The following is a 25,376-nucleotide window of genomic DNA, read 5'->3' on the forward strand; positions in this document are numbered from 1 at the left end:
GCTTTTTAGTGCATAGTGCTCGTATATCACAATGCTACAAGGCAGCCGCCTGACCAGTAAATGGGAGGAAAAATTAACTGATACATGTGATTGCCTCTCCATCCCTTCTCTTCCCACCCCCTCCAAACTGCTGTGCCCCTAGTGCCCGCCTGATGAAATGTCTGAGTCTGGACAGTCCTCAGCAGCTGCTACGCCCAGCACCACTGGAACAAAATCCAACACGCCCACCTCGTCCGTGCCCTCTGCTGCTGTCACCCCCCTGAATGAGAGCCTTCAGCCCATGAATGACTACATCACGTCAAAGAACAACAAGCGGTCGCGGGAGAAACGGAATAGTAGAAATATGGAAGTCCAGGTCGCCCAAGAGACGAGGAATGTGAGCATAGGTATGGCTGGCTGAGAAACTTCTAACTTGTTTCCTATAGGAATGTGAGATGTGGACATAACATGCCAAGAAGGAATTGTCATCCCATGATGGTGTAAATTAGCATATTCCTTATTTTTAGGGCTGCAATTAGATTGCGGTGCCCAGGGTTGAGCAATGGACTGCCTCTTAAACCTAGCTAAGTGTGTGTGTGTGTGTGTGGATGAAGAATTATTGGTGGCTGCACGAGATCTCTGCGGGTTGTGACCAGTATCCTCCTTGATAAGCAGAGGTGCAAATGCCCACCTCTGATCTGAAATGTTGGTTTGGTCTTCTTGACTATGAATATTTCCCTCTTTGCATTCCATCCTACAGGGATGGGGAGCAGCGATGAGGGGTCAGATTTTCAAGATATCGATTCTACTCCGGAGCTGGATATGTGCCAGGATCCCAGACTGGAACGCACAGGAAACAGGTTTGGGTGCAGACATTCCCTTTCTTCAGGCATGCTGCCCATGAGTGCAGAATGCAGCTTTTATTCATTTCGTGCCAGTCTGCAGCATTTCCATTCTTTTTCTCTTTGCATGACAGCCCTACTCAGGGGATCGTGAACAAAGCCTTCGGCATCAACACCGACTCGCTGTACACTGAACTTACTGAAGTTGGCTCGGAAGCCATTGGCGATGTGGATGAAGGAGCGGACCTCCTAGGTAAAGCCTGCTTCAAGAGTGCTGCTTTTGAAATTCTTATCTTATTTATCACAACAGCCCTTTGAGGTAGAGTAGGTGGAGAGATAATTAGGTAAAGAGCTGGAAGAAGTCATGTCTAGAGCAGGGATAGCCAACAGCATGTAATCTAGCTCCCATCATCCCTAACCATTGGCCAGGCTGACTGGGGCTGATGGAAGCCCAGCAACATCAGGAGGGCACTGTGTTCGCTACCCCTGCTCTGGATAAGATGCAGAGATTGTGGTGATCAGATGTGATCAGCAAACATTGGGATGAAATAGAAAGGGCATTTCCCTCTGAATCATAGAATTGTAGAGTTGGACGTGACCTCAAGGGTCATCTAGTCCAACCCCCTGCAATGCAGGAATCTCAACTAAAGGATTCATGACAGATGACGACCCAGCCTCTGTTTAAATACCCCCAATGAATGAGAGTCTACCACCTTCTAAGGTTCCACTGCCGAACAGCTCTTACCGTCAGAAAGTTCTTCCTAATGTTTAGTCAAACTTTCCTTCCCTGTCATTTATATGCATGTAGTCCACAGAATTCTGTGACATTTATGCAAATTAAAGCAGAGTTACATAAATTATTTTGCCTAATTTACTCTGCTATTTTAGACTTGGAGGAGGAGCCATGTAGGGCAGTGTAAGGCACAGATGCCTTTATATGCTCTATTACTGGAAATCTCGCCCTATGTTTTTGCTTTTGAGATTTCACCCCATATTACCCACATCCTTTCAGGCATACCGCTTCCCAGCTGTAAGGAATATAAACTTTTTAATGAACTGATTTTGGAACACTGAATTCTGTGATCAGAATTGTGTTCTGTAGTTTTTCTTCCCCACGTGAGGAATTGCAGTCTACACATAGCCGACAACGACCCTGAGAAGTAAACAGTGTCAAATAAAATTAATAAATAGTTTACCTGCTATATTGCCAAGCTGTTAATAAAAGCAAAGGAACAAGTAGACCAGCTAATAAGTGTTAACGTTGATAGCCAAAGGGGTAAAATGCAGAATTATCAATGCCCAGAAGTCTTATTTAGTTGTCACTTCCAACACTTTAATTTCCTTTCCTCATCTTGAGTCCTTGTCACACACCAAATATATTTCCATGCTCAAATTCATGCTCACTACCACAGGTTCACTCCCTCTCCCCTGCAACATTCCCACTGAACATGGCTAGATCATGTATCACCATTTACGTTATCATTATTTCATTAGCTAAATTTATACTGTACCTATTCATTGGCCTGCTCAAGGGTAGCGCACCAAATCAGTATTGCCAAAAGCAATGGCAACAGTCAGATAAAAATCATGGGTTGTATCCAGCTAAGGCCACATTTACTCCATACATGCCCTATGATAGCACTTTGAACAGTCATGAGCTATGGGGAGCTGTAGTTTCTTTAGTGTGTTGAGAATTGTTAGCAAAACTCTATGCCCCGCACAGGGCAACAGTTCCCAGAATGGTTTAACAACCAGTCCCTCTTCACAGAAACTCTTGGAATTGTAGCTCTGTAACAAATCTCGGTACTCTTTAACAAACGACAGTTCCCAGGATTCTTTGGGCTATGACTGTTTAAGGTGCCATGAGAGTGCTTTAAATGTGTGAATGTGGCTCAGGTTTTAGTCAGAGAAGACCCATTGGATTGTGTCCAGTGCTAGTCCTGCTCATGGTAGACTCACTGAAAGTAATGGACATGACTTAAGTTAGGTGTGTTAATTTCAGTGGGTGTACTCTGAGTAGAACTTAACTGGATTCAAGCCATCAAAATTAATGGAGTGAGATGTTAATCATGTCCATTATTTTCAGGGGTGTTCTCTGAGTAGAACTAGCATCGAATACCAGTGAATGGTTATATCAAAGTAGAGCTTAACACAAATACCCCCAAATTTTGTGCTTCTGTGGCCATTTGGATTTGGAGGAGTGATTTTCTGGGGGGTGGGAGGGATGACATTCACCTTCAGACCCCCCCCCCATTCCCCCACTGGTGGCCGCCATTGTTATGTGATGTTTGTCATTCCTCCCCGCCTCCCAAACACAGTGACCCAGAACAAGGGGCATTGTTTGGGTGGGATGGGAGGAAATGGTAATTTGGTCTGTGTTCTGATGTGGCTGCTTGTTTAGCCCTGTAATGGTTAGACTAATATCTTTTTTCTTTTCATTATCTGACCAGAATCTAAGCGGGCTGGGCGATTAGCCAATCAAGAATAGCTGTGGCTCCTCAGAGAATGGTGGGGGGGGGCAGGGCAGCAACTTAAATTTTACTCCTAGGAGGCCAGACTATTTTGGCGTGTAAAACTTATCTTTACCTCAACTAAAAGGGGATATTTGGTGATGAGAGGAACCCGAAGGATGTGCAAATGGTAAGTGTTATGAATTGCCTATCTTAAAGCAGAGGAGATTCAATTCAGAGCTTAATACTGTCACGCAGGCCTGCTCAGCTTGCATCCCACTGAGCCAAAAGCAGCCTACCAGCATTGCACATAGCCCACCACCGGCTCAAGGAGCCTCCTGTTTTTACTGCTTTTCTTGCAGTTGCATACCATTCCCTTCACAAAAAAATGGGCAGGGACAATAGCCCATTGGTAGAGCACCTGCTTTACATGCAGAAAGTCCCAGGTTCAATGCTTGGCATCTACAGATAGGGCTAGAATAGACCTCTGTGTGAAACCCTGGAAAGCAGCTTCCAGTCAGTGTAGAAAATGCGAAGCTGGATGGACCAAGGGCCTGATGTGGGTGGTATAAGGCAGCTTCCAGAAAGAGCTGTGGCTCATTGGTAAAGCATCTTATTTGCATGCAGAAGTTCCCAGGTTCAATCCTGTGATGGCCTGTGACCCGGGCTCGGACTCGGAGCCAAAGGAGTCTCAGTCAGCACCGGATCCTCTGCCTCAGTCTGCACAGGTTTCCCTGATTCTGAAGAGCCCCAGTATGCAGAGGTTTCCCTGCAACAAGCACCAACTGGGCCGAGTCAGGGGCCTGAGCCTGCCCTGGCTCCAGATGCGGGGATTACTTTGTTGCCTTCAGCTGGGCCATCACTTACAGCTGCTCCACTACCAGTTGGGTCAGGAGAGGCTGAGGCGGCCTCTGGGTCTAGTAACCCACCAACATCTCCCAAGCTGCAGAGACTGAGGTCTGAGAGAAGGAGAGACCTGAGTACTCGCAGGAGGAGTGCTCGCCTTCAGGCGAGACAGGTAGGTGAGTCACCAGGGGATCAGGACCGGCCATTAACCCTGACAGAGATAAAAGGCTTGCTGGAGCAACATTGCTGTTTACCAGAACCTGCCTGTGATCCTGTGCCTGACCTTGCCTGGTTTCCTGCCTGGTGTCCTGCCTTGGCCCTGCCGGACTAACTCCTTGCAGAACCCTTAGATTCGGGATCGGACCTGGACCGCGTTACTCAGGTCACCCCCGGGCCCAGCACAAGTCCCCAGCACCTCCAACATGGGGTTGCACATGTTCCTATTCTGAAACCAAGGAGAGCCGGTTACCAGTCATCACAGGCAGTACTGAACAGAAATGGACTAATGGTCAGACTCGGTATAAAGTAACTTCCTATGTTCCTCTGAGAGTGGCTGCCAGACAGAGCCAACAGTACTAGGCTAAATTGGCCAACTGTTAGACCTGGGTTAAGGCCATTTCCATTTTAAGGCATTAGGGCCATGATCCAATTCCTGCTGGGCTGCATTTGATTTAGTGGGTCTCAAGCTGTGCCAGCTTCCATGAATTTTTGGAAAGCCTACATAGAGTGCTGCAGATGGTCGTAAGCATTCCAACAAATTAGGTTATTCAGAATACGTTTTTATTATACCATTTGCCATGGTTGAGAAGACAAGGCTGGGTTCGTAGGAAGTCTCCAGGCTCCTCACTTATATCCTCATCTGGGGGGGAAAAAGTGATTTCCTCACCCTCATACTCTCAAATGTCCCATATGTAGATTCACACCATTTGCAGTCCATAGCAGGTCCTGTCTTTACTATTTCATGCCTTTTGACATTGAAATGGCAAGATCATTGTTAATTTTTTGTTTCTCTTTTTAAAAAAAATCCAGATTTTTTTTTATTTTGTTGGTTTCGGTCACTGATTGACTCTTTTTCTTTCCTTCCCCCCAATTCCTTCCCCCCTACCCCATCCTGTATCTCTGTGCTTCGCTGGACATGGCCCATAGGGGAGTTTTCAGGTGTGTATCTCTCCTCTGTTCAGATTCTCTGTTTCCTCCAATTTTTCTTTCTTCCTGCTCCTTCCCCCTTTCTTGAATTTTAAATTGAATGATGTGGGTACACACGTGTGATACTCCCCTGCTGTTGTCCAATCACGGTTGGCTTTGCGGACTTCGTCCCGCCTTTCCCTTGTTTGATTGGCTTGCGCGACTTAAGGTTCCAAACCCAATTGAACATTCTCTGCTTTTTGCTCACATGTTACATTGCGGTAAGCTTTATTTCTAACCCCTACCCCCGGCTTTCTGCAGCCTCACTCCACGGTCTGCTTTTTTTTACCTCCCTCTTTGAATCCTAGGGTAGAAGGTGGGAAACCATCTGTTACTTCATGTTTCCTATAAGGTGGGATTTTTCCTTCCTTTTAGGGCAGGCAGTGAACCCAAGTGTGGGTTCTTCATTCAGAGAGTGAGCTGAAGATAGGAGGTTTATCCATCTTGCTGATTCCATTAATAATTAGTCCTTTCCCTCCCTCAGGATGGCTGCTGGGGTAAGAAAAGGTTTGGGACTCAGTGCTTGCAGGATGGGGGCTGAGCTCTCAAGTTTCGCAGCTTGTAAGTTTGGAAAAGGCTGAGATGGTCAGTCAAGAGTTCTAGCTGAAAGAGAAGTGTTAGAAGGGCATCTTTTCTAGATGAACTTGCTTAAATCAGTGGTGCAGTTAGCTAATTTAAGACTCTAGGCCAGGGGTGGAGAACCTGATGTTGTTGAACCACCACCTCCCATCACATGGAAGGCCTATAGCTCAGTGGTAGAACATCTGCTTTGCATGCAGACTATTTCTGGGTCAATCACTGGCATCTCCAGGTAGGGCTGTGAGACACTCCTGCCTGAAAACCTGGAGAGCTACTGCCAGTCAGCATAGATGATACTGAGCTAAGTGGATTAGTATATGGTGACTTCCTAGATTACTATCCCTGACCAATGGCCGTGAAGGCTGAGGCTGATGGGAGTTGGAGTCCAACAAAATGGACCACATGGTTCTCCAGCCCTGCTCTCTATAGACAATTATCTTATTGGAGTAGGGTGGCTCTTTAGATGGTATTGTGCATTGACATCACTTCCTTCAGAATGTGGAAAGTCTGCCCTGTTGCGTTAGGAGGCCCATTCTGCTGAGTGGGCCCCTGGGCCTCTACCCTAAAATCCTGCCTTGACAGCACCACTGGCTTAAGTGGTACAGACTGGACAGTTTCCCTGGATACAGTTGTGGTCCCCATCTCAGGAGGATATCCTGGAACTGGAAAAGTTTCCAGAAAGCAGAAACAAAACCATGACAGGTCTGGAACATATCCTCATATATAATATAAAGAAAGCTTAAAGCATTTGAGGCTTCGGAGTTTTTAAGATAAAGATGGGCAAAGGTTCAGGGAACACAAAGGACAAGAAAGAGGTTTATGAAATGCTTCAGTAGATAGAGGGAATTTCTGGAAACTTTCTTCGGTTAGCTATGTTTGCTTTCGTATTGTTTCGGAGAGTGTGAATTTGATAAATTTGACTTTGAACGTGAACTGAATTGAATTTCTCCCCATTCCTGTTGGCCACACATGATTGCCTGTCAATTTGTGAGCACATTGGGTGCTCACATTTAGTATCATTTCCAAAATTGGAGCATCCGCACTTCCCTCCAGGGCTCTCCCAGTAAGGGTGGAAAATTAGGTGTTTTTTTTTACATGTAAATGTTCATTGTAGTCATGCTTGAAATGTTCGCGGAAGGGCCATAGCTCTGTGATAGAGCATCTGCTCTGCATGCAGAAACTCCTCTGAGTTCAAGCTCCAGTATCTCTGCATAGGGTTGAGAACGTCCTCACCTAAAATCCTGAAGAGCCACTGCCAATCAGTGTAGACAGTATTGAGCTAGACGGACCAATGATCTGACTCAGTATAAGGCAACTTCTTATTACTGAGTTGTATGACATGTAAACACAATCCTTTGTGAAAAACGTGTCCAGTTTTGACTGAAGGAGAAAGAAAGAGAAGGGGTGTGTTTGTCTGCATTGGGCTGGATGCAAAAGTTCCCTTCCTTTGATAATACCAGTCTACCTCTGCTGAAGAACTCTTTACACTGGACCCGGCCCAGTGCAAATAGGAAATAGATTCATTTCCTTTAAACATTTATTATTTGCTGCCAACCCAAGATTGCTGCCTTTTTTTCAGGCATCCGTCCAGTTGAAAATCAGATTCGGGGTCTCCCAACAGCCCCTTTGCCCCAATTTTACTGTCCTCTCCTCTTGTTTTACCCCTTAACCTGACCCATCCATGCTGTTGCTTTGGTTCCCTTCCGTAGAGGATGAGAGGCCCAAAGGACCTTTACCTATCCACAGAGGATAATAAGGATGGAACCAGGAGTTGCTAACTTGATCTGTTCATTCATTCAAAATCTGAGACTTTCTTCCCTGCTTAGCTGGATCAGAGGCAGAGTGTGGTTCTTGCTGCAGCATAACTAATTTCCTTGCACATACGTGCTAAGAGAGCACCACCGTTTTGCTGTTTACAGATTTGTATTTAATGGCTGCTTTTTTCTCTCCCTTTCTTCCCCTATTTTTCTCTTCTTTGTCCCTATCTCTTTCTGTACCCCTGACCCCACCCCTCTTTTCTCATATGGAATGACTTTCATAGTGCGGGATGATTTCTTTGGTAAGGCCAAGGCCTTTTTTAAACATATGGGTGTTCTCCTCCCCCTTTCTGTTCATTCAGCATCTCTTCATCCTTTTTTTTCTTCTCTTTTTTTTCTTCTGGGATTTCTTGGGACTCTCTTTTGTTTCTTTCCCGTGATGGTGATGGTGTTGCTTTGTTGAGAAGAAGTAGGTGATTCTTCCGTCACCCATTGTTTGGGAGAGATTCTTTTCTGTTTGGGGATGTAGGTGGTTATTCACTTTGATGTTTCAAACAGCTTGCAGGATGCAGGTCAAGAAATATGGCTGTGAAATGTAATGCATTTCCTGGTTATTTTTTTCTGGGAACGGTAAACAAACACACAAAACACATATAGCACTCTTGATGGAAATATTCTATATACACAATTGACTCCACCACACTTCACTTAGGTTGCTATGGGAGCCAGGGCTTCTTATAACATTCCAGACACACAATTCAATGTGCTGCTTTTCGTGTTTTGAAAACCCTTAGCTTAGAAACCACTTTGTATTCAGAAGAAAAGACTAGTCTTGGCCTTTCTTTTTTTTTTACCTGAACCACTAGCTTTCTAGAAGCAAGGAGCACTCAGTTGTGGCTTCTTCCCAACTGTATTTTGAAGGGGTAACAGGGGGATGCTGGCAGGTGCCATCATCATTATTATTCTCATTATTATTAAACAAATTTATTTACTGCTTCATGGCCAAAGTTGGTATGTGGGGGAGATAAGTTTATGGCCCACTGGCCGGATCCAGTCCTGCAGTAAGGAATTGGCTACACCACCTGAACTGCCATTGCACATCCAGCACTGCCTTCACCCTCCAGTCACTGCTCTGTATTTGGCTCCAGTTCCTGGACTGCAATGTTCTGGTAAAAACCAAAGTAGATTCTGAAATCTACCTATGTTTGACATGCTTGTTGTAGTCTGCTAAAAAAACAACCAAAAAACCCCAAAAGATCTTGTGCCAAGAAAAAGAAACGTAAAAGTAATGCAAGCCAGCAAAACTGCATATATTCACTCAGGTTGTATAACTTAACTACTCATAGCCTTGGGCCTGAGCAAAGGTCTTTGCAAAATATTGACACCTGCTCTTAACTGTCAAATATCTGAGCTTCCGCTGTTCCATGCTTGTGATAACCACCTGGCATTCTTCATACAGTTTCAAGCCTATTTTTGCAGTCTTAAGGGCTACAAATTTGCTAAAGCGGCGAGATTTGCAGTATTCTCTGCTCTGTTATAGATTGATGCAGTCTTGTGATTTTCATATTTCCGATTCAGACTTCTGACTTCAGCATATATCCTGTAGGCTCAGGATGATTTCCATTATTTCTGAAAGAACAACAGACCTTGCCTCTTTGCAATATGTTTTGATTTTTGAGACCAAGTATCTCCAGTTATCCAGGGACAGAAAATACCCTGCAGCCACATTGCCCAGGCACCTAAAAACTGGTGCTAGTGCCTTGAAATATTCACCCCCACCAACCTGCAGACCTTGGCAAATCAGTGTGTAAAAAAGATGCTATTTACATTTCCCCTTCTCACAGCAGCCGGGATATAAAAGGTCATACCACATTTTCTTTCATTTTTTAAGTGTACTCCTATTTCAAATGTACACCAAGAAACATAATGTGGGAATGAAACACATGCATGTGTCATGCAGGTACACAAATTGAGTACCTGGGTTTGGCAGTGCTTCCATGTGGAGTCTACACGAAATGGACTGAATGTCAGTGAAATGTGCAGAGTGGCCTATAGTTTGCCTTCAGACTAGGATTCTTAATCTCCATTATTGCATTTAAGTTTGTATTTTTGTTCTCTGCCCCAATAGACAGTATGAAGATCCCATGCTGCCTGAAACATCAGAAGTGATTTATTTCTTCCTGTCTTATTGATGGTTGTAGTGGTTTTTTTTCCTTTCTCTATATCTATCTAACTTTATTTTTTTTAAAAAAAACAAAACACCTGCTGCTTCTTTGCCATTCTTGCTGGGGAACTTGCCTCTGCCATCATCAACCCGTCCCATCTCATTGTTGGGAAGAAGGTCTGTGTACTTGCCTGAGTGTGTTGTGCTGTATTCTCACTTCCTGTACACTGCCATGACTCTCTTTTTTAAGCGTTTCATTTGTACTGAGTGTGTGTTTGTCGCTTTCAACAAAAGCAAGCAGAACGAACAGCGTAAAAGCATGTTTCTCTACACAGTGTGAAGTGGATGAGTGTGTGAATGTTGAAAGCATCCGTGGGTTCATGAGAACAGTTGAAACGAGACTAGGTAACTAAACATTTCCCTTCCATTCTGTAATGGAAGGAAATTCTAGTCCCCCTATACTGCACTCTCAACATTTAGGACGGAGGCTCTCCTTAACTTTGGCTGCAAACACACCCTAAATTTAAAGCACGTGAATTCCCCCAGAGAATCCTGTGAAGTGTTGTTAAGGTGTGCTGGGAACTACAGTGGTACCTCGCAAGACGAATGCCTCGCAAGACGAAAAACGCGCAAGACGAAAGGGTTTTTCGTTTTTTGCGTTGCTTCGCAAGACGATTTTCCCTATGGGCTTGCTTCACAAGACGAAAACGTCTTGCGAGTTTGTTTCCTTTTCTCTTAAAGCCGCTTGAAGAGGTGCAGTTGCGACGGACCGTGCTTCGCAAGACGAAAAACATCGCAAGACGAAAAGACTCGCAGAACGAATTAATTTCGTCTTGCGAGGCACCACTGTACAGTTCCCAAGGTTCTTTGGGGAAAGTCATGTGCTTTAAATGTATGGGGTGCATGCAGCCTTCATAAGGTTATCCAGTGAGTTTTGCAGTGAAGTAGGGATTTGTACTCTAGACCTGGCTCTTTTTGCTTCCTGTTCTGCATTGGCAACTTTCATGCACAAAAGCAGCAATAGCCAAAGAAGGGTTCAAACCAGGCAGGAGGAACCTGTGGCCTGCCAGATGCTGCTGAACTGCCATCTAAATTGTAAATCTAATATATTATCTATAGTCTATCTATCTATCTATCTATCTATCTATCTATCATCTATCATCTATCTATCTATCTATCTATCTACAGTGGTACCTCGGGTTACATACGCTTCAGGTTACATACGCTTCAGGTTACACACTCCGCTAACCTAGAAATAGTGCTTCAGGTTAAGAACTTTGTTTCAGGATGAGAACAGAAATTGGGCTCTGGCGGCGCAGCGGCAGCAGGAGGCCCCATTAGCTAAAGTGGTGCTTCAGGGTAAGAACAATTTCAGGTTAAGAACAGACCTCCAGAACGAATTAAGTACTTAAACCGAGGTACCACTCTATCTATCTATCTATCATCTATCTATCTATCTATCTATCTATCTATCTATCTATCATCTATCTATCTATCTATATCTATCTATCTATCATCTATCTATCTATCTATCTATCTATCTATCTATCTATCTATCATCTCCCACCTTTTCCCCTAATAGAACTCAAGGTAGCTTAGAGATTAAAAAAAAGAAGTGCTAAAAGTTCAGGGTTGTTTAAAAAAACCAAAAATGATTGTGAAGCGCTCCAAAAGCATCTTTCAAAACTGAGGGAATGAGCAGTAAAATGGCAAGTGCAATTCAGCGTAAACAATTATAAAGTGATGAATGTCGTCCCCCCAAAATATGCTTACATTCGTAACTCCCTTTAATCCCCGTCAGCATAGCTGATGGTCAGGCATGATGGAAGTTGTAGTCCAGCAACATTTGGAAGGCCACACGTTTTACACCCCTGCCCTACTAAGTGTGTTTAGGATAATGTCATATGTGGGGGGAAACCCAAAGTTTGTGTAAGATGTATCTAAACTTTCACAAATAGTGTATTTGCCAGATGAACAGAGCTGGAATAGTGATCTGATTTCTCTAGAATTACCTTCACCAACTTACTGCACTCCAGATGATTTGGATAACAGCCGTCATCAGCCCCAGCCTGATGGGAGTTGTAGTCTAAAACATCTGGAGGGCAACAAGTTGGGGAAAGCTGCTGTAGAGTGTGCATGTTTAACAAGTGTATTGAGTATGTGGCCAATAGTAAGATTTCATTCTTCCTCCTGTCCTTCATCTTCCCAGCAACAACTCCATAAAACTAAAAAGATGAGAGGAGGGAATGGCAGCCTAGTCTCATATATGGAGCTTGCTGCAGTAGTTATGGAGACTAAGGTCACTTCCCACATCTGTCCTTGCAAAACTGGGAAGCGTAGTTCGGTGAGGGGAGCCAGTGATCTATAAGAGAATTCTTAGCCCCCTTGTCAAGCTACAGTTCCCAGCACTCTTTGGAAGGGGCAACATGATAGTTAAATGGAGTGCTAATATATCCGCAAAGTGGGAAAGACTCAATTGGGATTTTTTTTTATAACAGCAATATAACATTTCAGAGCTGACCTCACTAGCGAGCCCCTCTACTCTTCCCTTACCCACCAAAGAGCCAGTGTGGTGTAGTGGTTAAGAGCGGTGCACTCATAATCTGGTGAACCGGGTTCGCTTCCCCACTCCTCCACATGCAGCTGCTGGGTGACCTTGGGCCAGTCACACTTCTTTGAAGTCTCTCAGCCCCACTCACCTCACAGCGTGTTTGTTGTGGGGGAGGAAGGGAAAGGAGAATGTTAGCCGCTTTGAGACTCCTCAGGGTAGTGATAAAGCGGGATATCAAATCCAAACTCCTCCTCCTCTTCTTCTTCTTCTTCTTCTTCTTCTTCTTCTTCTTCTTCTTCTTCTTCTTCAAACCTCTTCAGAGATAGTTTCCTTGTGATGTCTAGCTGGGATTGGATCCTTCCACAGTGGTGCGGCACTAATCTGCATAGAACTTCAGGGGAAGTCAGACAGTTAAGCTTCACTGTGTGACATTAGGTACTTCCAATGAAAGAGTTGTCCCAACGGCAAAGTCTTTAAAGTTTCCCTTTGTCGTTGGCAACCTAGAGACCAGAAACTAGTGACTAGGAGGACTGAAATACGTGACAGATGATCGAATTAGATCAGAGCTGGTCCTTGGATAAACAGAAGAAAGTGGATGAGGAGATGTTTTTCTCCCTCTCTCATCATGCTTGGGGCCATTCAATGAAGTTGAATGTTGGAAGATTCAGGACAAACTCACATAAGAGGTATTAATGGCTACCAACTTGGTGTAAAAGAGGATTAATGGAGGATGAGGCTATTTAGGGCTACTAGCCATGATGGCTATGCTTCTGTCTCCCCTCTTTGGAGGCACTATGCCTCTGAATACCAGTTGTTGGGAACTGCTGGTGGGAAGAGTGCTGTTCTGCTCAGGTCCTGCTTTTGGGCTTCCCAGAGGCATGTGGTTGGTTGGCCACCATAAGAGCAGGATGCTGGACTAGGTGGGCCAACAGGGCTTTTCTTTTCTTTTCTTAACTTGCATCAAGTGGCTTCTATCCACGAATCAAAGTTGACCTGCAAGGGTGGAGGTCTGTTTCACTAGTATGTTCCTTGCAGGGAATGCACTGGCCAAACATCACCCCGCAGGACTGATGTGGAGAGGGTTTAGTTGTGTTCTACTTTGCTATCATGTTCCCCCACAGGGATCACACATGCAAAGAAGCACCCAGCATGATTGAACCCTGCCCATCAGCTGACAACACCCAGTGATACCAGCTGGTGTGGTTTTGGGAAAATGGCTTCACAGGTCAAATTCAACTCCCTGGCAGGCCAATATTGGTGCACGAGCTGGACTTTCTCTACCCATGCACTAATTGTTACCCTAAATTAGCTGTGCATAATATTGAACTTTGCTAATAACTCGCTGTGCTCATGGCTTGTGCTCTTGAATCCAGACTGAAAACAAGCTTGTGTGAAACAGAGGAGTTGAGTGACTTGCTCATTGGCTGGGCCTTTTCAAAAAGGTTTTAACACATTATAGTGGGGTGGGTCCAGCTTTTAAGTCTAAGGGCTTATGCACAATTACCTTTCCTCCACTCTTTCCAGGCACAGTCCACAATTTCAAGCTCTATGTCTAAGCACTCCCCCCCCCTTTTTTTTTTGCTCTGGAACTTTCCTCTTGAAAACCCACTCTTTCATGCTCAATCAGAGCAAATGTCAATCCACAGAAAACCTGAATTGGTGTTTGTTCCAGTTCAGCCTTAAAGAGCTGTTTTTTTTTGTGGGGAAAGCTTAGGGCAAAACAAACAAACAAAAAACCGCTTGACCATAGAATGTTAATGTACAGATCTCTGCCTGGAAAGTGTGGGGCAAAAGGTAAGTGTGGATAAGCCCTAAGAATAGCCATTTTAGTGCAGTTGTTTCTTCTGTCCCATCTCCTAAAGGAAGTCTCTGTACTTGAGTGAATGCATCCATCTGCGTTTTCAGAAATGTTTGCTTCTGTTCCGTGACCTCGACAGGGCGAGTGGCGCTTTGCACTGTGCAGCAAAACATATACGTTGCAGGCTCTCGAACTACGAGGCTGCTTCTCCTAAGTAAGAATTGGCCAGCAAAGCATAAGGCTTAAATCTTTCCAAAGGGTGCAGATCAAAATTGTGTGTTGCCTCGTGTTTTATTTTTTCTTTTCCACCCCTCCAGGGATGGGCAAAGAAGTGGGGAACCTGTTGATGGAGAACACGCAGCTACTGGAAACAAAGTAAGACACCAGCTCATGCTCTAGAAATACTTTGCTTGTTTGCTTAAGTGTATGGTGTGGACATGGTTGACTTCAGAGGACATTTGTGTGTTGCCACTTTGCTTGCTAGCATTTCGGTGACCACCAACTTAGAAGGCTTAAAAAAAGGATTAGACAAATTCATGTATAAGGGTATCAGTGGCTACTAGCCTTGATGGCTGTGTTCCACTGTTAGTAGTAGCATGTCTCTGATAATTGCAGGAAGAACATCCAGGCCATGGTTCTTAAGAGGGTTGAGAATTGTTTCTGAGAGGGGTCACTTCTAGGGATGTGGTGAGAAATTAAATAGGGAATCTCACAAAGGCCGACATCCATACTTGGTTTTTGCCAACAGAATCAGTGCTTCCCACAGAAAAGTCTCCGTACAACCTACCATACTGTAAAATCCATACAAATGCAGTTCAAAACAGCAAATTCATAACAAATACAACAGCAATATTGCACTAAATGAGATTGAGTGTTTGTTGGGTGGGGCGGAGGGAGGCTCCGTTAATTTCATTGTACACAGGTTGTACATTGACAATAAAGGTATTATTATTAGTAATAGCATCTGCAATAATCATGAAGAAACAAAGCGCCCTTTCCCCCACACAACACAAGAATGATTGACAAGGGAACTAAATATTGTTATGCAAGAACCACAATTCCTAAGAAAGTAAAAACTTCTTCAACGGGTGCAGGGTGAAATTCCCTGGGAAACCAGAGCCTACTACCCAAAAGTCCATTCTCTCTCTCTCACTGCTGTCCTCTAGACTAGGGTTGTAAGAAGGCATTGCTTTCAATCCTCCCCTATATTCATCACAGGTTGCACTGATACTTCTCTGCTGCAGTTAATCTTCCACCAAAATGATGTTATCCACCTCACTATCTGCTGTGGCACATATGTTTTCCTTTTCCTTTCCCCTATCCTAAAGAAATGCTCTGAACATAGTGAAGAACGATTTAATTGCAAAGGTAGACCAGCTCACTGGGGAGCAGGAGGTGTTGAAAGGTGAGCTTGAAGCAGCAAAGCAAGCGAAAGCCAAGATGGAAGCTAGGATCAAGGAACTCGAAGAGGAACTGAAAAGGTGAGTGTCCTGCTGCTGCTTGAGCAGTTTCCTCAGCTATGGGTAGGCAAGTCATTCGGGACAAAAAAAGAAGGCTGATGGGTGCTAGATTCCAAGGCGATCTGTAGGGCAGCACTTGGGCTACCCTGGCTATTGTCGCAACAACACTTGGAGGCCCACAAGTTCTCCCCCTGACCCCTGTGCTAAATGGACCCTCCCACAGCACCACATCCCAGATCTTCATGAGCAAAAGCAAACCTGCAGGAGAGCCAACTGTGATCCTTCTGTACACATCACATTTGGTATGGCTCTCTCTACATGCCACAGTCAAACGAAGAGCTCAGGTGGATATTGCTGTATGAAAAACAAGGTGGACAAATCAACTCTTCATGTTGGTGCTTCACATTCTTGTTCTTGTATTAACGCCCCCCCCCACCTTTGTAGCTGTTAGCAGAAGTGGTCCAGTTTGCATTTTTGGGGGAATAGAGGTTCGGAATGAAGTATTACTGCCTTCTTTTTTTAACATATATGGATTAGGGGGGTGTTTTTTATCCTTGGTTGTTGCCTTGGGCTGCTCACATAAAGCCAGATGTTCCCCTCGCCTCATAAATTTTCTGTAGCAAATGTAGCAAAATGGCCTAGCTAGGGTAGCCATACTTCCAGATTTTCCTGGACATTACCAAAATTTCAGTGGTGGAAGTGATGTCGGGGGGGGGCGGGCGGGCGGGGGAGAGCATTTCTAAAAAGCAGTGGTTTGTCCTGGATTTTCGGCAAAATAACCAAAAAATTGCTTGGGTCATTTCTCAAAAACAACTTTGGCTTTTTTCAGCAATTTGTTTGTGTCTGGATTTTCACTTCTTGAAAGATGGCAGCCCTAGTGAGCAACTGAGGCCCAGGACAGCGTACCCCTGCCAAGAGGGGCTGCTGTTTAGCCTCTTTCTTTCTTTTATGTTCTTTGCTCTGTTTTCTAGAGTGAAATCCGAAGTGATCGTTGCCCGTCGAGAGCCCAAAGAAGAGGTGGAGGATGTAAGCAGCTATCTCTGTACAGAATTGGTATATTACATTATTAAAATGCCTAGGGAAGGAGGGTTTTTTGCGGGAATGGGGGGTTTTCTTCCTCACTTACTTGAACACTGACACCAAAGTGCATATTTTATCATCCTCAGGTGTGTGGGGCAGCCCAAAGGGGCTGTTCTCTTTGGGTTGTCACCACATCCATGACTACCGCAGCCTGGGTGTAATCATATCAAAATGGAAGTACTGGATGCCACTGCAGTCCTAACCCCACTTACCTGGGAGCAAGCCCCATTGAGATTAGTAAGACTTGCTTCTGAGTAGACACGGTTAGGATTGCACCATTAGGGTCAGATTACCCTTATATATGTGTTTTCTCCCCCTCAAATAGTCTCTGGTATGGGGAAGGTAGGGGACCTTAAGTCTTTGCCTCCCTCATTGTGGTCCTAAACCAAATCTCCCTTGTACATGCTAACATGGGGAGGAACATAGGAAGCTGACTTATCTGCAGTTAGGTGACTGGTCCTCCTAGATCAGGGCTTAGCCACACTTCCTTTTTGCCCCGTTCTTTCCAGGTCCACAGTTAAAAGCTCTGTGTCCAAGTGTGGGTTTGTTTTTTGCTTTTTGCCTTGGAGCTTCTCCCCATGAAAACCTGCTCTTTAGCGCTCAATCAGAGCAAATGTCAATTCCGGTTTTCCGCAAATTGCTGTTTGCTCTGATTGAGCTTTAAAGAGAAGGTTTGCACTGGGGAAAGTTGCGGGACAACAGCAATCACATCTCTCACTACTGCTGAGCACCATGTTCCTTCCTACCCAGAAGATTCCATCAGAATGAGGTTGGGGAAACATTGCTTTCTGCTCCCATGCAATCGCTCTGATGACATCACCCCCAAAGCTAGTTTAGGATGAGGGCAGAAACAGGAAGTAGTGTGTCCTGTCCTCGCTCATCTTCTGGGTTACAAGGAGCTTCACAGAAAAATAACACGAACCATCTGCGGTGAGTGTGAATGCCGTGCTGATATGTGGGACAAACATTTCCCCTTGACACACACAACCTCCACATACACGTTCCTTGTTGCTGAAATGCCTCCCTAAACTTTGCAGCGTATGACAAAGTTGGGTGTGTATTTTAGCTCTTATAGCTGGTCTGCTAGCTACCCAGCAGTGCTTCCTGCGATCTCCTGATCAGCAGCCCATTAGCCTTTAGCACTTACTGTTGGGACGGATGAAAGGGGCCGCATTTCGAACCTGTCCCTTCTCTCTATGCTGTCAGTGGTCACTGGGATCTCCCCCAGAGAATCATCCAGATAATGAGTATGACCAGGTAAGCTCAGCCATGCTGGGTAAGAAGGTCCAAGCCTTCTTCTGCAATAGAATAAGCAGCTCTTCCCTCAGTCTCCCACCACATGTGTTTTGGGGACTTCTTTGTAGAGAAAGGCAGGCTGATTTTAATCCTGTGAGCTACTAATGTGTGTTTCAGTGCTGACTTGCTAATGCGGTTGATAGGCCCATGCAGGCACCCTTAGTTCTGATGTAGAATTACCTATTCATTCTGATCTTCGGGCATAGCACTTTTGAGAGTGGCAGAGATTGCTTGAATTCATTTTTGACTTCCTGATCTACACAGGCATGATTCTTCTTTTCTATGATTCTTCTTTTCTGGGAGAGGGAAACTAGAGCTTTGTACGTTTCTGGCATATTGGGGGAAAGAAACTCTGGGTAGTTGCCTGTTGTCTAGTCTGTGAAGTCATTACCTCCCCAGGTCCCCAGAACAATTTTGAAATGGTTTCGGGGGGAAATTACGAGTTTGTTTTTTGGTAATGTGAAGGGTGAACAAAAAAGCTTACAAAAGCATATAAATTCCCAATTTATTTTTAAAAATATATATAGAAAGATGGGCAATCTTTATGAATCATGACAGGGGGAGGAATAAGACTGAATTCATGCAACGGGTGCATTACTGCTTTGGCCACTGTTAAGACTGTTACTTCTGCCTTCTCCCTTAAATAATCCTCCACTTTTGCATTGTATTGCACTGTTTACAAATTAGGCTTCCTCCTGTTGCAGGAAGTTTGGCTATGCATGGGCTTAATATGAGTTGACTAACCCATATTAACACTTCACTCCTAACGGCAGGCTAGTTAGACTTGGATGCTAACTAGTATTACCTTGGAGGCTTGCAGAACACGAATTAGCTTTTCGCTCATCACTTCTCCAGATGTCACATTTTCGTCGCTTATATGAAGTTGTAGTTAGATTCTCTTTGCTAAAATTAACTGGGGGGGGTACACCTGAAAGAAGCTAACAATTGTTGCTTTAGTCTCCTGGCTTCATGCTTTACTAACCTTAATCCCCTTCCATTTCCCATTGGTTGAAGCCATCCTCCTCCCCTCTGCAGGACAACATTCCCATAGCTCAGCGCCGGCGGTTCACCCGCGTGGAGATGGCCCGGGTCTTGATGGAGCGCAACCAATACAAGGAGAGGTTGATGGAGCTGCAGGAGGCTGTCAGGTGGACCGAGATGATCAGGTATGGGGGGTGCTTTATTATAGCAGCATCGTAAAAGTGTTGAGAGGAACCTAGTAGGTGGGCTAGAGGTGCTCTGTGGTTCTGGAGTACTAGCACCCTGATCACCTCTGCATCAGACAAAAAACCCAGTGGGTTTCTAACTCTCATTGGCTAGGTCTAAATGTATTCCAGCACCTCAAGAATCTTAGTGTTCATTTGAAAAAGAAGAAACGCAAAAACCCAATTATAGCCTTTACATGTGGCTTCATCTCATGTAATTTGGTTAGGGATTGCAGCCTTAACCTGTGGGCTATTATTATTTGTTCGTATGCTTGGTTTTAATGTGGTTGTTTGTTTTTTTGCATTGTAAGTAACTTGAGAGACTTTTGTGGGAAAAGCAACAAATAAATATAAATAAAATAAAAGAGTTGCTTGCTTTTGTAGTGTGCAAGAGTTATGTATGATGTGGTTTATGCTGGATTGCGTTATGATTACGTGAGGGTTGTTGCATTAAATTATATTCTATGCATAATGTTTTTATCATGGGTTTGTTCTGTTATACCTAATGATGATGTACGTATATAATGATCTGTATTGTGCTTGATCTATTTATTTATATGGATGCTCATTTTTATTTTTTTTTACAAATTTATAAAAATTCTATTTACTGTAACTGTTTCAAGGCTTTCACTTTCTTTTTGCTTCCGGGCCTTTATTGCGTATGTCATTTGTAGCTGAATCCTGAAACCAATAGGCATACCAGTCCTCAGATCCCCAAATTAACCTTTTTGCCATTTTTTTTTTGGTCCGCTCATCTGTTGTCCAGCCGTTTAATAATTATCTATTTTATTTGTTCACAGAGCCTCTCGGGAGCACCCTTCTGTCCAGGAGAAAAAGAAATCTACTATTTGGCAATTGTAAGTAGTGTGTTTGCTTGTGAACTGTGAAATGCAGAAGGACGTGTGCAGTAGCGACTTTTCCATACAGTCAAGTAAAAGCACAGTAATTCTACCAGTTAATTTTACTGACAAAGTTGCATATTTGGATGTGAGAAGGGAGGTAACATCACTGGTGCGATAGATAGCCTGTGCTGCCTCTTGACATTCTTTATGTTTAAACCTTGCACATTCCATCAGATGAGGGTGTGTGAAGACAACTTCAACTCACCCAGCACTTTCGGGTAGCTGCTGGGGCTCCAGAGTTTCCAAAAAGCACATCACCGAACCCTCCTTCTCTGTCCTCTATAGCTGCAAACTCTCATTTTAAATTTCCCATTGTGCCACAGAACACCGTTGTGTTGAGTGCTGCAGAGCATTATGGGAAGTTTAAAAAGATGGCTTCCAAGGTGCTAGCTGATCGTGTCAGGTAAAGAAGGAGCCTCCAAGATGGTACTTTGCCAAGACCCCTCTCAATAAAAGAGAATAAATAAAATATTAAAGATGAGCAGTTGTGGCAGCGTGCTGCTTCACATCCTCCAGCAACCCTGGGATTAGATGGATGGGGTCTTCAAATTCAGAAGATGTGGCTTTCGGATAGGGTTGAACTCTGGTCCGCTATATATTGCTTAAATATAATTCTTGACCATTGTCCACACTGGTTGGGGCTGATGGGTATTGACATCCAACAGCATCAGGAGTGCCACAGTTGCCCCACCTGATCATTTTCAGACTCATTCATGCAAACAGCAGATGAAGTGCCAAATGTATTCTTGCACAAGATGCTCTCCCATTAAAACCCAAACATAGTACAACTCCTTGCCTCATCCCATGTCAGGAAGTTCTCTAATGTTTAGTTGGAGCAACTTTCCAGTAACTTCCGTATAGGATTCTTTCGGTTTCTCATTTTTCCCATTTTAAATTCAGTTCTCTTCGTTTTTGCTGCAATTTGCACTTTTAAAAAATCCTCTTGAATACTCATCAGCATTTTAGTGCGCATTTCTCCTAATAAATATATATTTTTGGATACAGTTTTGATTAATGTGCACATTTTTGCAAGCAGTTTTTTCTAAGACTAAGCATTTTGTATGTTATCTTCACTAATAGATAACATCTATTTTTATGCATTTTTTGCACATTGGTTGGAGAACTGCACTGTAAAATTCCAAGAAGTGTGAATTTCAAAGAGTTGCTGTGTTTTGATTTGTGTATTGGGTCTGAGAAGCGTGAATTAGGTAGTTTCTCATTAAAATGCAAACAAATAATCCCCCCCAATTCATACTCCTGTACCTCTTTTCTTCTTCTTTTGGATTAACAATACAAAACACATGATTTAACACCTTTGGCTTCCTTCTTTCTCTCCAGCTTCAGCCGCCTGTTCAGCTCCTCCTCCAGTCCTCCACCTGCTAAAAGGAGTTACCCATCAGTGAACATCCATTACAAATCTCCCACGGCAGCTGGGTTCAGCCAGCGCCGTAGCCACACTATGTGCCAGATCTCTGCTGGGAGTCGCACCCTTGAGTTCTTCCCGGATGAGTGAGTTCATCGACCGCTTTGGCTAAAGTTCCTGCTGTGGCTTGTCCTAGTTGCTTGGCGGAAACCCAGAAAGTATAGCTTCAAAGCATGCGCTGACCAGATCTTGACAAGGCTGGACATAGTCAGTGGCTGCTTGGAATCCAGCGTCCTGCAAATCTCCTTTTCATTACTTTATAATAATAAAAATATTTCAGGGAAAACTTAAGAATGAACAAGATAGTGAAGCACATCAAAGTAAAGAGGGGAACATGTTTTGCGTCTTAATATTTATTCAAATATTTGCCCTGAAAAAGACAACATTCTTGTTAAAGAAGAGAGGAAGACATGCATAAATTGGACATATCTATATATTGCCTCCAATGTTATTTTTACTCAGAGTAAACCCATGAAAATAATAGGCCTGGGTTAGTCATGTTCATTCATTTCAATGGATCTCTGAGTAGAACTAAATAGCACATCAGAACCCTAATAGTAAAAAGGGGCTATCTTTGATTCCCACAGAACCAAGGTTTTGACGAATGGTTTTTGGATGGATTTTCATCCTCGGTGGATTTTTAGCACCCGGTGTTGCTCAGGAATTCTAAGGACCACCCCCAATCAGTTTAGTCTGGGAATCAATAATTAAAATCAGTGCAGTTCAGAAAGGTTCATTCCACCGTCTTGATTCAAAATGGTGTCCAAGTGTATCCAAACCTAGAAAAAAGAAACCCAACCTCTTGGTTTCAGAATCTATTGTGCAAAAATTGGCCATGCTATCTGAAGAGGTGTCCAAATGCTTAGAGAACAGATTAAAAAAATACTTTCTAAAATATATAGTAGGAGATCTCCTTGGTTGACTGCCATAGCTTTCCCCCCCCGCTTTGTGTGTATTATTGACTGAGCTTCAACCACTCTCTCTCTTTTTCCTCTCACTCCGTGAATCTCTGTCTTTCTGCTGCCACGGCAATGCTTCCTTGACCCTCTGCCTCTCATTTCTAACCATAGATTGAGAAGTAACACTGTTGCGTCTCTCCTCAGTGACTGTACGTCATCCGCACGTCGCGAGCAGAAGCGCGAACAGTACCGCCAAGTCCGGGAGCACGTGCGGAATGATGACGGTCGCTTGCAGGCCTGTGGCTGGAGCCTGCCCGCCAAATACAAGCAGGTAGGCCTCGTTCACCGAGAGGCAAGAGAGGTGAAGTTCGGTTTATTGAATTTGTGGAAATGTTTTCCACAACAACTACAAAAGTCCTGGTGTTGATTTACAGCAAGAATAAAATGCAGTCATTAAAATACGTATGCTGTAACATCATTGAGGCCGAGAGGGGGTACCCAATCGTCTGGGCAACCCAGGACCACCATGCACATTGCCCAGGCTTGCACCCAGGGAAGTCATTTCAGTGCTGCTAACTCAGTGGTTTGACTTCACCTCCAGAGACGCACTTCATTGTCACTTGAGACAGATGGATGCCAACAATTAACCTGTGGGCACTATCAAAATTGACCATTAGCATATGAACTAGATAACTTTATAGTTGCCACATGTGTGTTACATGTGTGCCACACGTGTGTGTGATTTCTCCTGGTTGGCCACTGAAAGGAACAGGTTGTTGGAGAAAATCGCCCTTTGATGTGCTCTTCTTATGCTCTTATGCAGTTTGGCAGCTGGAAATCATTTTGGTTGAGAGTTGAATCACGTCCTGTCCTTTCTGTCCCCAATAGCTGAGTCCCAATGGTGGCCAAGAGGACAACCGGATGAAAAATGTCCCAGTGCCTGTGTATTGCCGCCCACTAGTGGAAAAGGACCCTACCATGAAGGTAAGTGTCACATATGTGCAAAAGCTTCCTATTTCTTTTAGCAGATAGTTCTGTCGTTGCTGAATGTTGTGTCACAAGTTCAGGCATACCTTCATGCGAATAATCTACTTGTCAAACAGAAGTGACGAAGGTGTCCCAACAGTTGCCACTCCCCTCCTGCCAAGCTTTTCAAGGCAAGGCAAGCTCACTCTCGGAGCTCTCTTGCCCTAAAAGTCTGCTGTGCGCACACATGATGCACAATTCATCTGGGAGGATGCATCTGATTCCAGCTGTGAAGGCAGTGCTTGTTTCCTGGCAACGAGTCTGTGTGCTGCCCCTTTGCCTCCAGCTCCACCCCCAGCTCCTTCTCTACCCTCTTGCTGGCCAAAGTCCTCCCACTTCCCTGATGATGCTCTACATTCCACCAGGGGCAGAGGAGAGCCAGCAGATCTGCTTCTCCCTCTCTGACATCTAGAGTTCCAAAGGGAGGGGCTCTCCCCTCCATTCCCGGGTGCCAGCCTTACAGCACCCACCCTTTATCTCTCCTCTGTTTTCCTCCTCCTCTTCCTGATTTATCTGGGGTTGCCAAACCATGCCAAATTCTGATGGAGCGAAGGAGCCTGTGATGGGAGCTTTCTACACAGATAATAGTAGCCCTGGTTTGGATAGATATAGTCGTGTTTCCTTTTCACGGGCATCTAGTATGTTTCCCATGCTGGTTCACATTCCCAAGACTCCTCAACCTTTGTTGTGGAGGCCCAGTGGCACAGAGGTCTCTAGAGCTGTACCCTCGCTTACAGCATTCCCTTAGGATGGATCATTGGGTTTGTGCTGAATTCTGATTTATTGCAGATCATATTTGAGAACGGAGACACTGCAAAGATGATCAAGACATGCCAAGTGGCTCACGTCTTTTTACCCCGCCCCATACAAAAAATATCTGCTCTTCTTCAAACTCCTTTCTTTGTCTTTTTAGTTGTGGTGTGCAGCTGGTGTCAACTTGACAGGTTGGAAGCCTGTGGAACCAGATACTGGAAATGGGCAGAAACCAGATCCAGGATGTGACCCTCTCACTTGCGACCGAGAAGCAGAAGGAGAGAGCGCCAAGAGTAACCACACATCGCCGGAAAAGAAAAAGGTTGGGGAGGAGAGCTGTCCATTCTCCCACTTTCCTGCTTATACTTTTAAGTGTGACTTCCTGAGCTATTTTTCATAAGCTGGATACACAGCAAAGCAACAATCATGCACTCTAACATCAATTTGGCATTCACCATGCTTTTTTAATGAAGCATTTGTGGTTCGACAGGATATATAAATACTGGATTTAGTGGCTGCTACCTGGGCTGCAGAGAGGGGCTACTGTACATGTTGAACAAGATGCAAATACCAGCCATGGGGCAGGGGAGCTATTCTGATCAGGAGCACAATGGGGGCAAAGGGTTAAATCCCAGCAATCCCTTTTTATGGCAGGGTCCCTCAGCAGTTATTTAGGTATTTTGAATCCATAGAATTGCTAATAACATGAATAGAACAGTCCTAAAACTAACACAGAGGGAGGCGATTGTAAATCACCTCGCCCAGAGACACTGGCAATCTTAAACTGTGAGACCCTGCGATCATATATAAGCCCAACAGGTATGGGGAATCTCAGGAACTGGGGCTCAGTGTGGCCCTCCAAGCTTCTTTCTCACACCCGCTACCCATGCTGCTTCGTATTCCTCGGATGTTTTTGCCCTTGAGCACCAATACTGCCTTTTGCTTGCCTGGATGGAGAAACAGGTGTTTAGAAACAGCTCTACTGTACAAAGCTAACACTTACATCCAGTGCTTCTCCTAGTTTTACCCCTGGCCCTGCCAACCCTGGCCCTCTGAAGGTTGCCCAGAAAAGGAATGCAGCCCTTGAGCTGAGCAAAGGTTCCCCACTCATACCCTAGAAATTCATTGTGAATGTGCTTTTGCACTTAGTGCCTCCCTGCCTCCCGCATTCCATGCCAGAG

General features: G+C 44.4%; 1 protein-coding gene across 25 annotated transcripts in view; it reads left to right on the plus strand.

Annotated features, from left to right (window-relative positions):
- MAPK8IP3 (mitogen-activated protein kinase 8 interacting protein 3) overlaps window positions 1-25,376 on the plus strand; it is a 68,267-nt gene that overhangs the window by 23,832 nt on the left and 19,059 nt on the right. For 4 of the 25 annotated variants that reach the window (XM_083584880.1, XM_083584887.1, XM_083584900.1 and 1 more), the window contains 14 exons: window positions 143-386; window positions 740-839; window positions 956-1,074; window positions 5,264-5,275; window positions 7,923-7,940; window positions 14,469-14,526; window positions 15,480-15,632; window positions 16,583-16,664; window positions 19,002-19,153; window positions 19,993-20,049; window positions 21,433-21,603; window positions 22,588-22,747; window positions 23,305-23,400; window positions 24,356-24,517. In XM_083584880.1, the coding sequence (XP_083441006.1) occupies window positions 143-386; window positions 740-839; window positions 956-1,074; window positions 5,264-5,275; window positions 7,923-7,940; window positions 14,469-14,526; window positions 15,480-15,632; window positions 16,583-16,664; window positions 19,002-19,153; window positions 19,993-20,049; window positions 21,433-21,603; window positions 22,588-22,747; window positions 23,305-23,400; window positions 24,356-24,517 (1,584 nt within the window). Of the gene's footprint in view, window positions 1-142; window positions 387-739; window positions 840-955; window positions 1,093-5,263; window positions 5,276-7,922; window positions 7,941-14,468; window positions 14,527-15,479; window positions 15,633-16,582; window positions 16,665-19,001; window positions 19,154-19,992; window positions 20,050-21,432; window positions 21,604-22,587; window positions 22,748-23,304; window positions 23,401-24,355; window positions 24,518-25,376 lie in introns of all 25 variants that reach the window. The other 21 variants (XM_083584888.1, XM_083584904.1, XM_083584890.1 and 18 more) reach the window with 18 other exon arrangements.

The sequence above is a fragment of the Podarcis filfolensis genome (assembly GCF_964270895.1).
Source record: "Podarcis filfolensis genome assembly, chromosome: 14".
In the NCBI taxonomy this organism is placed as follows: domain Eukaryota; kingdom Metazoa; phylum Chordata; class Lepidosauria; order Squamata; family Lacertidae; genus Podarcis; species Podarcis filfolensis.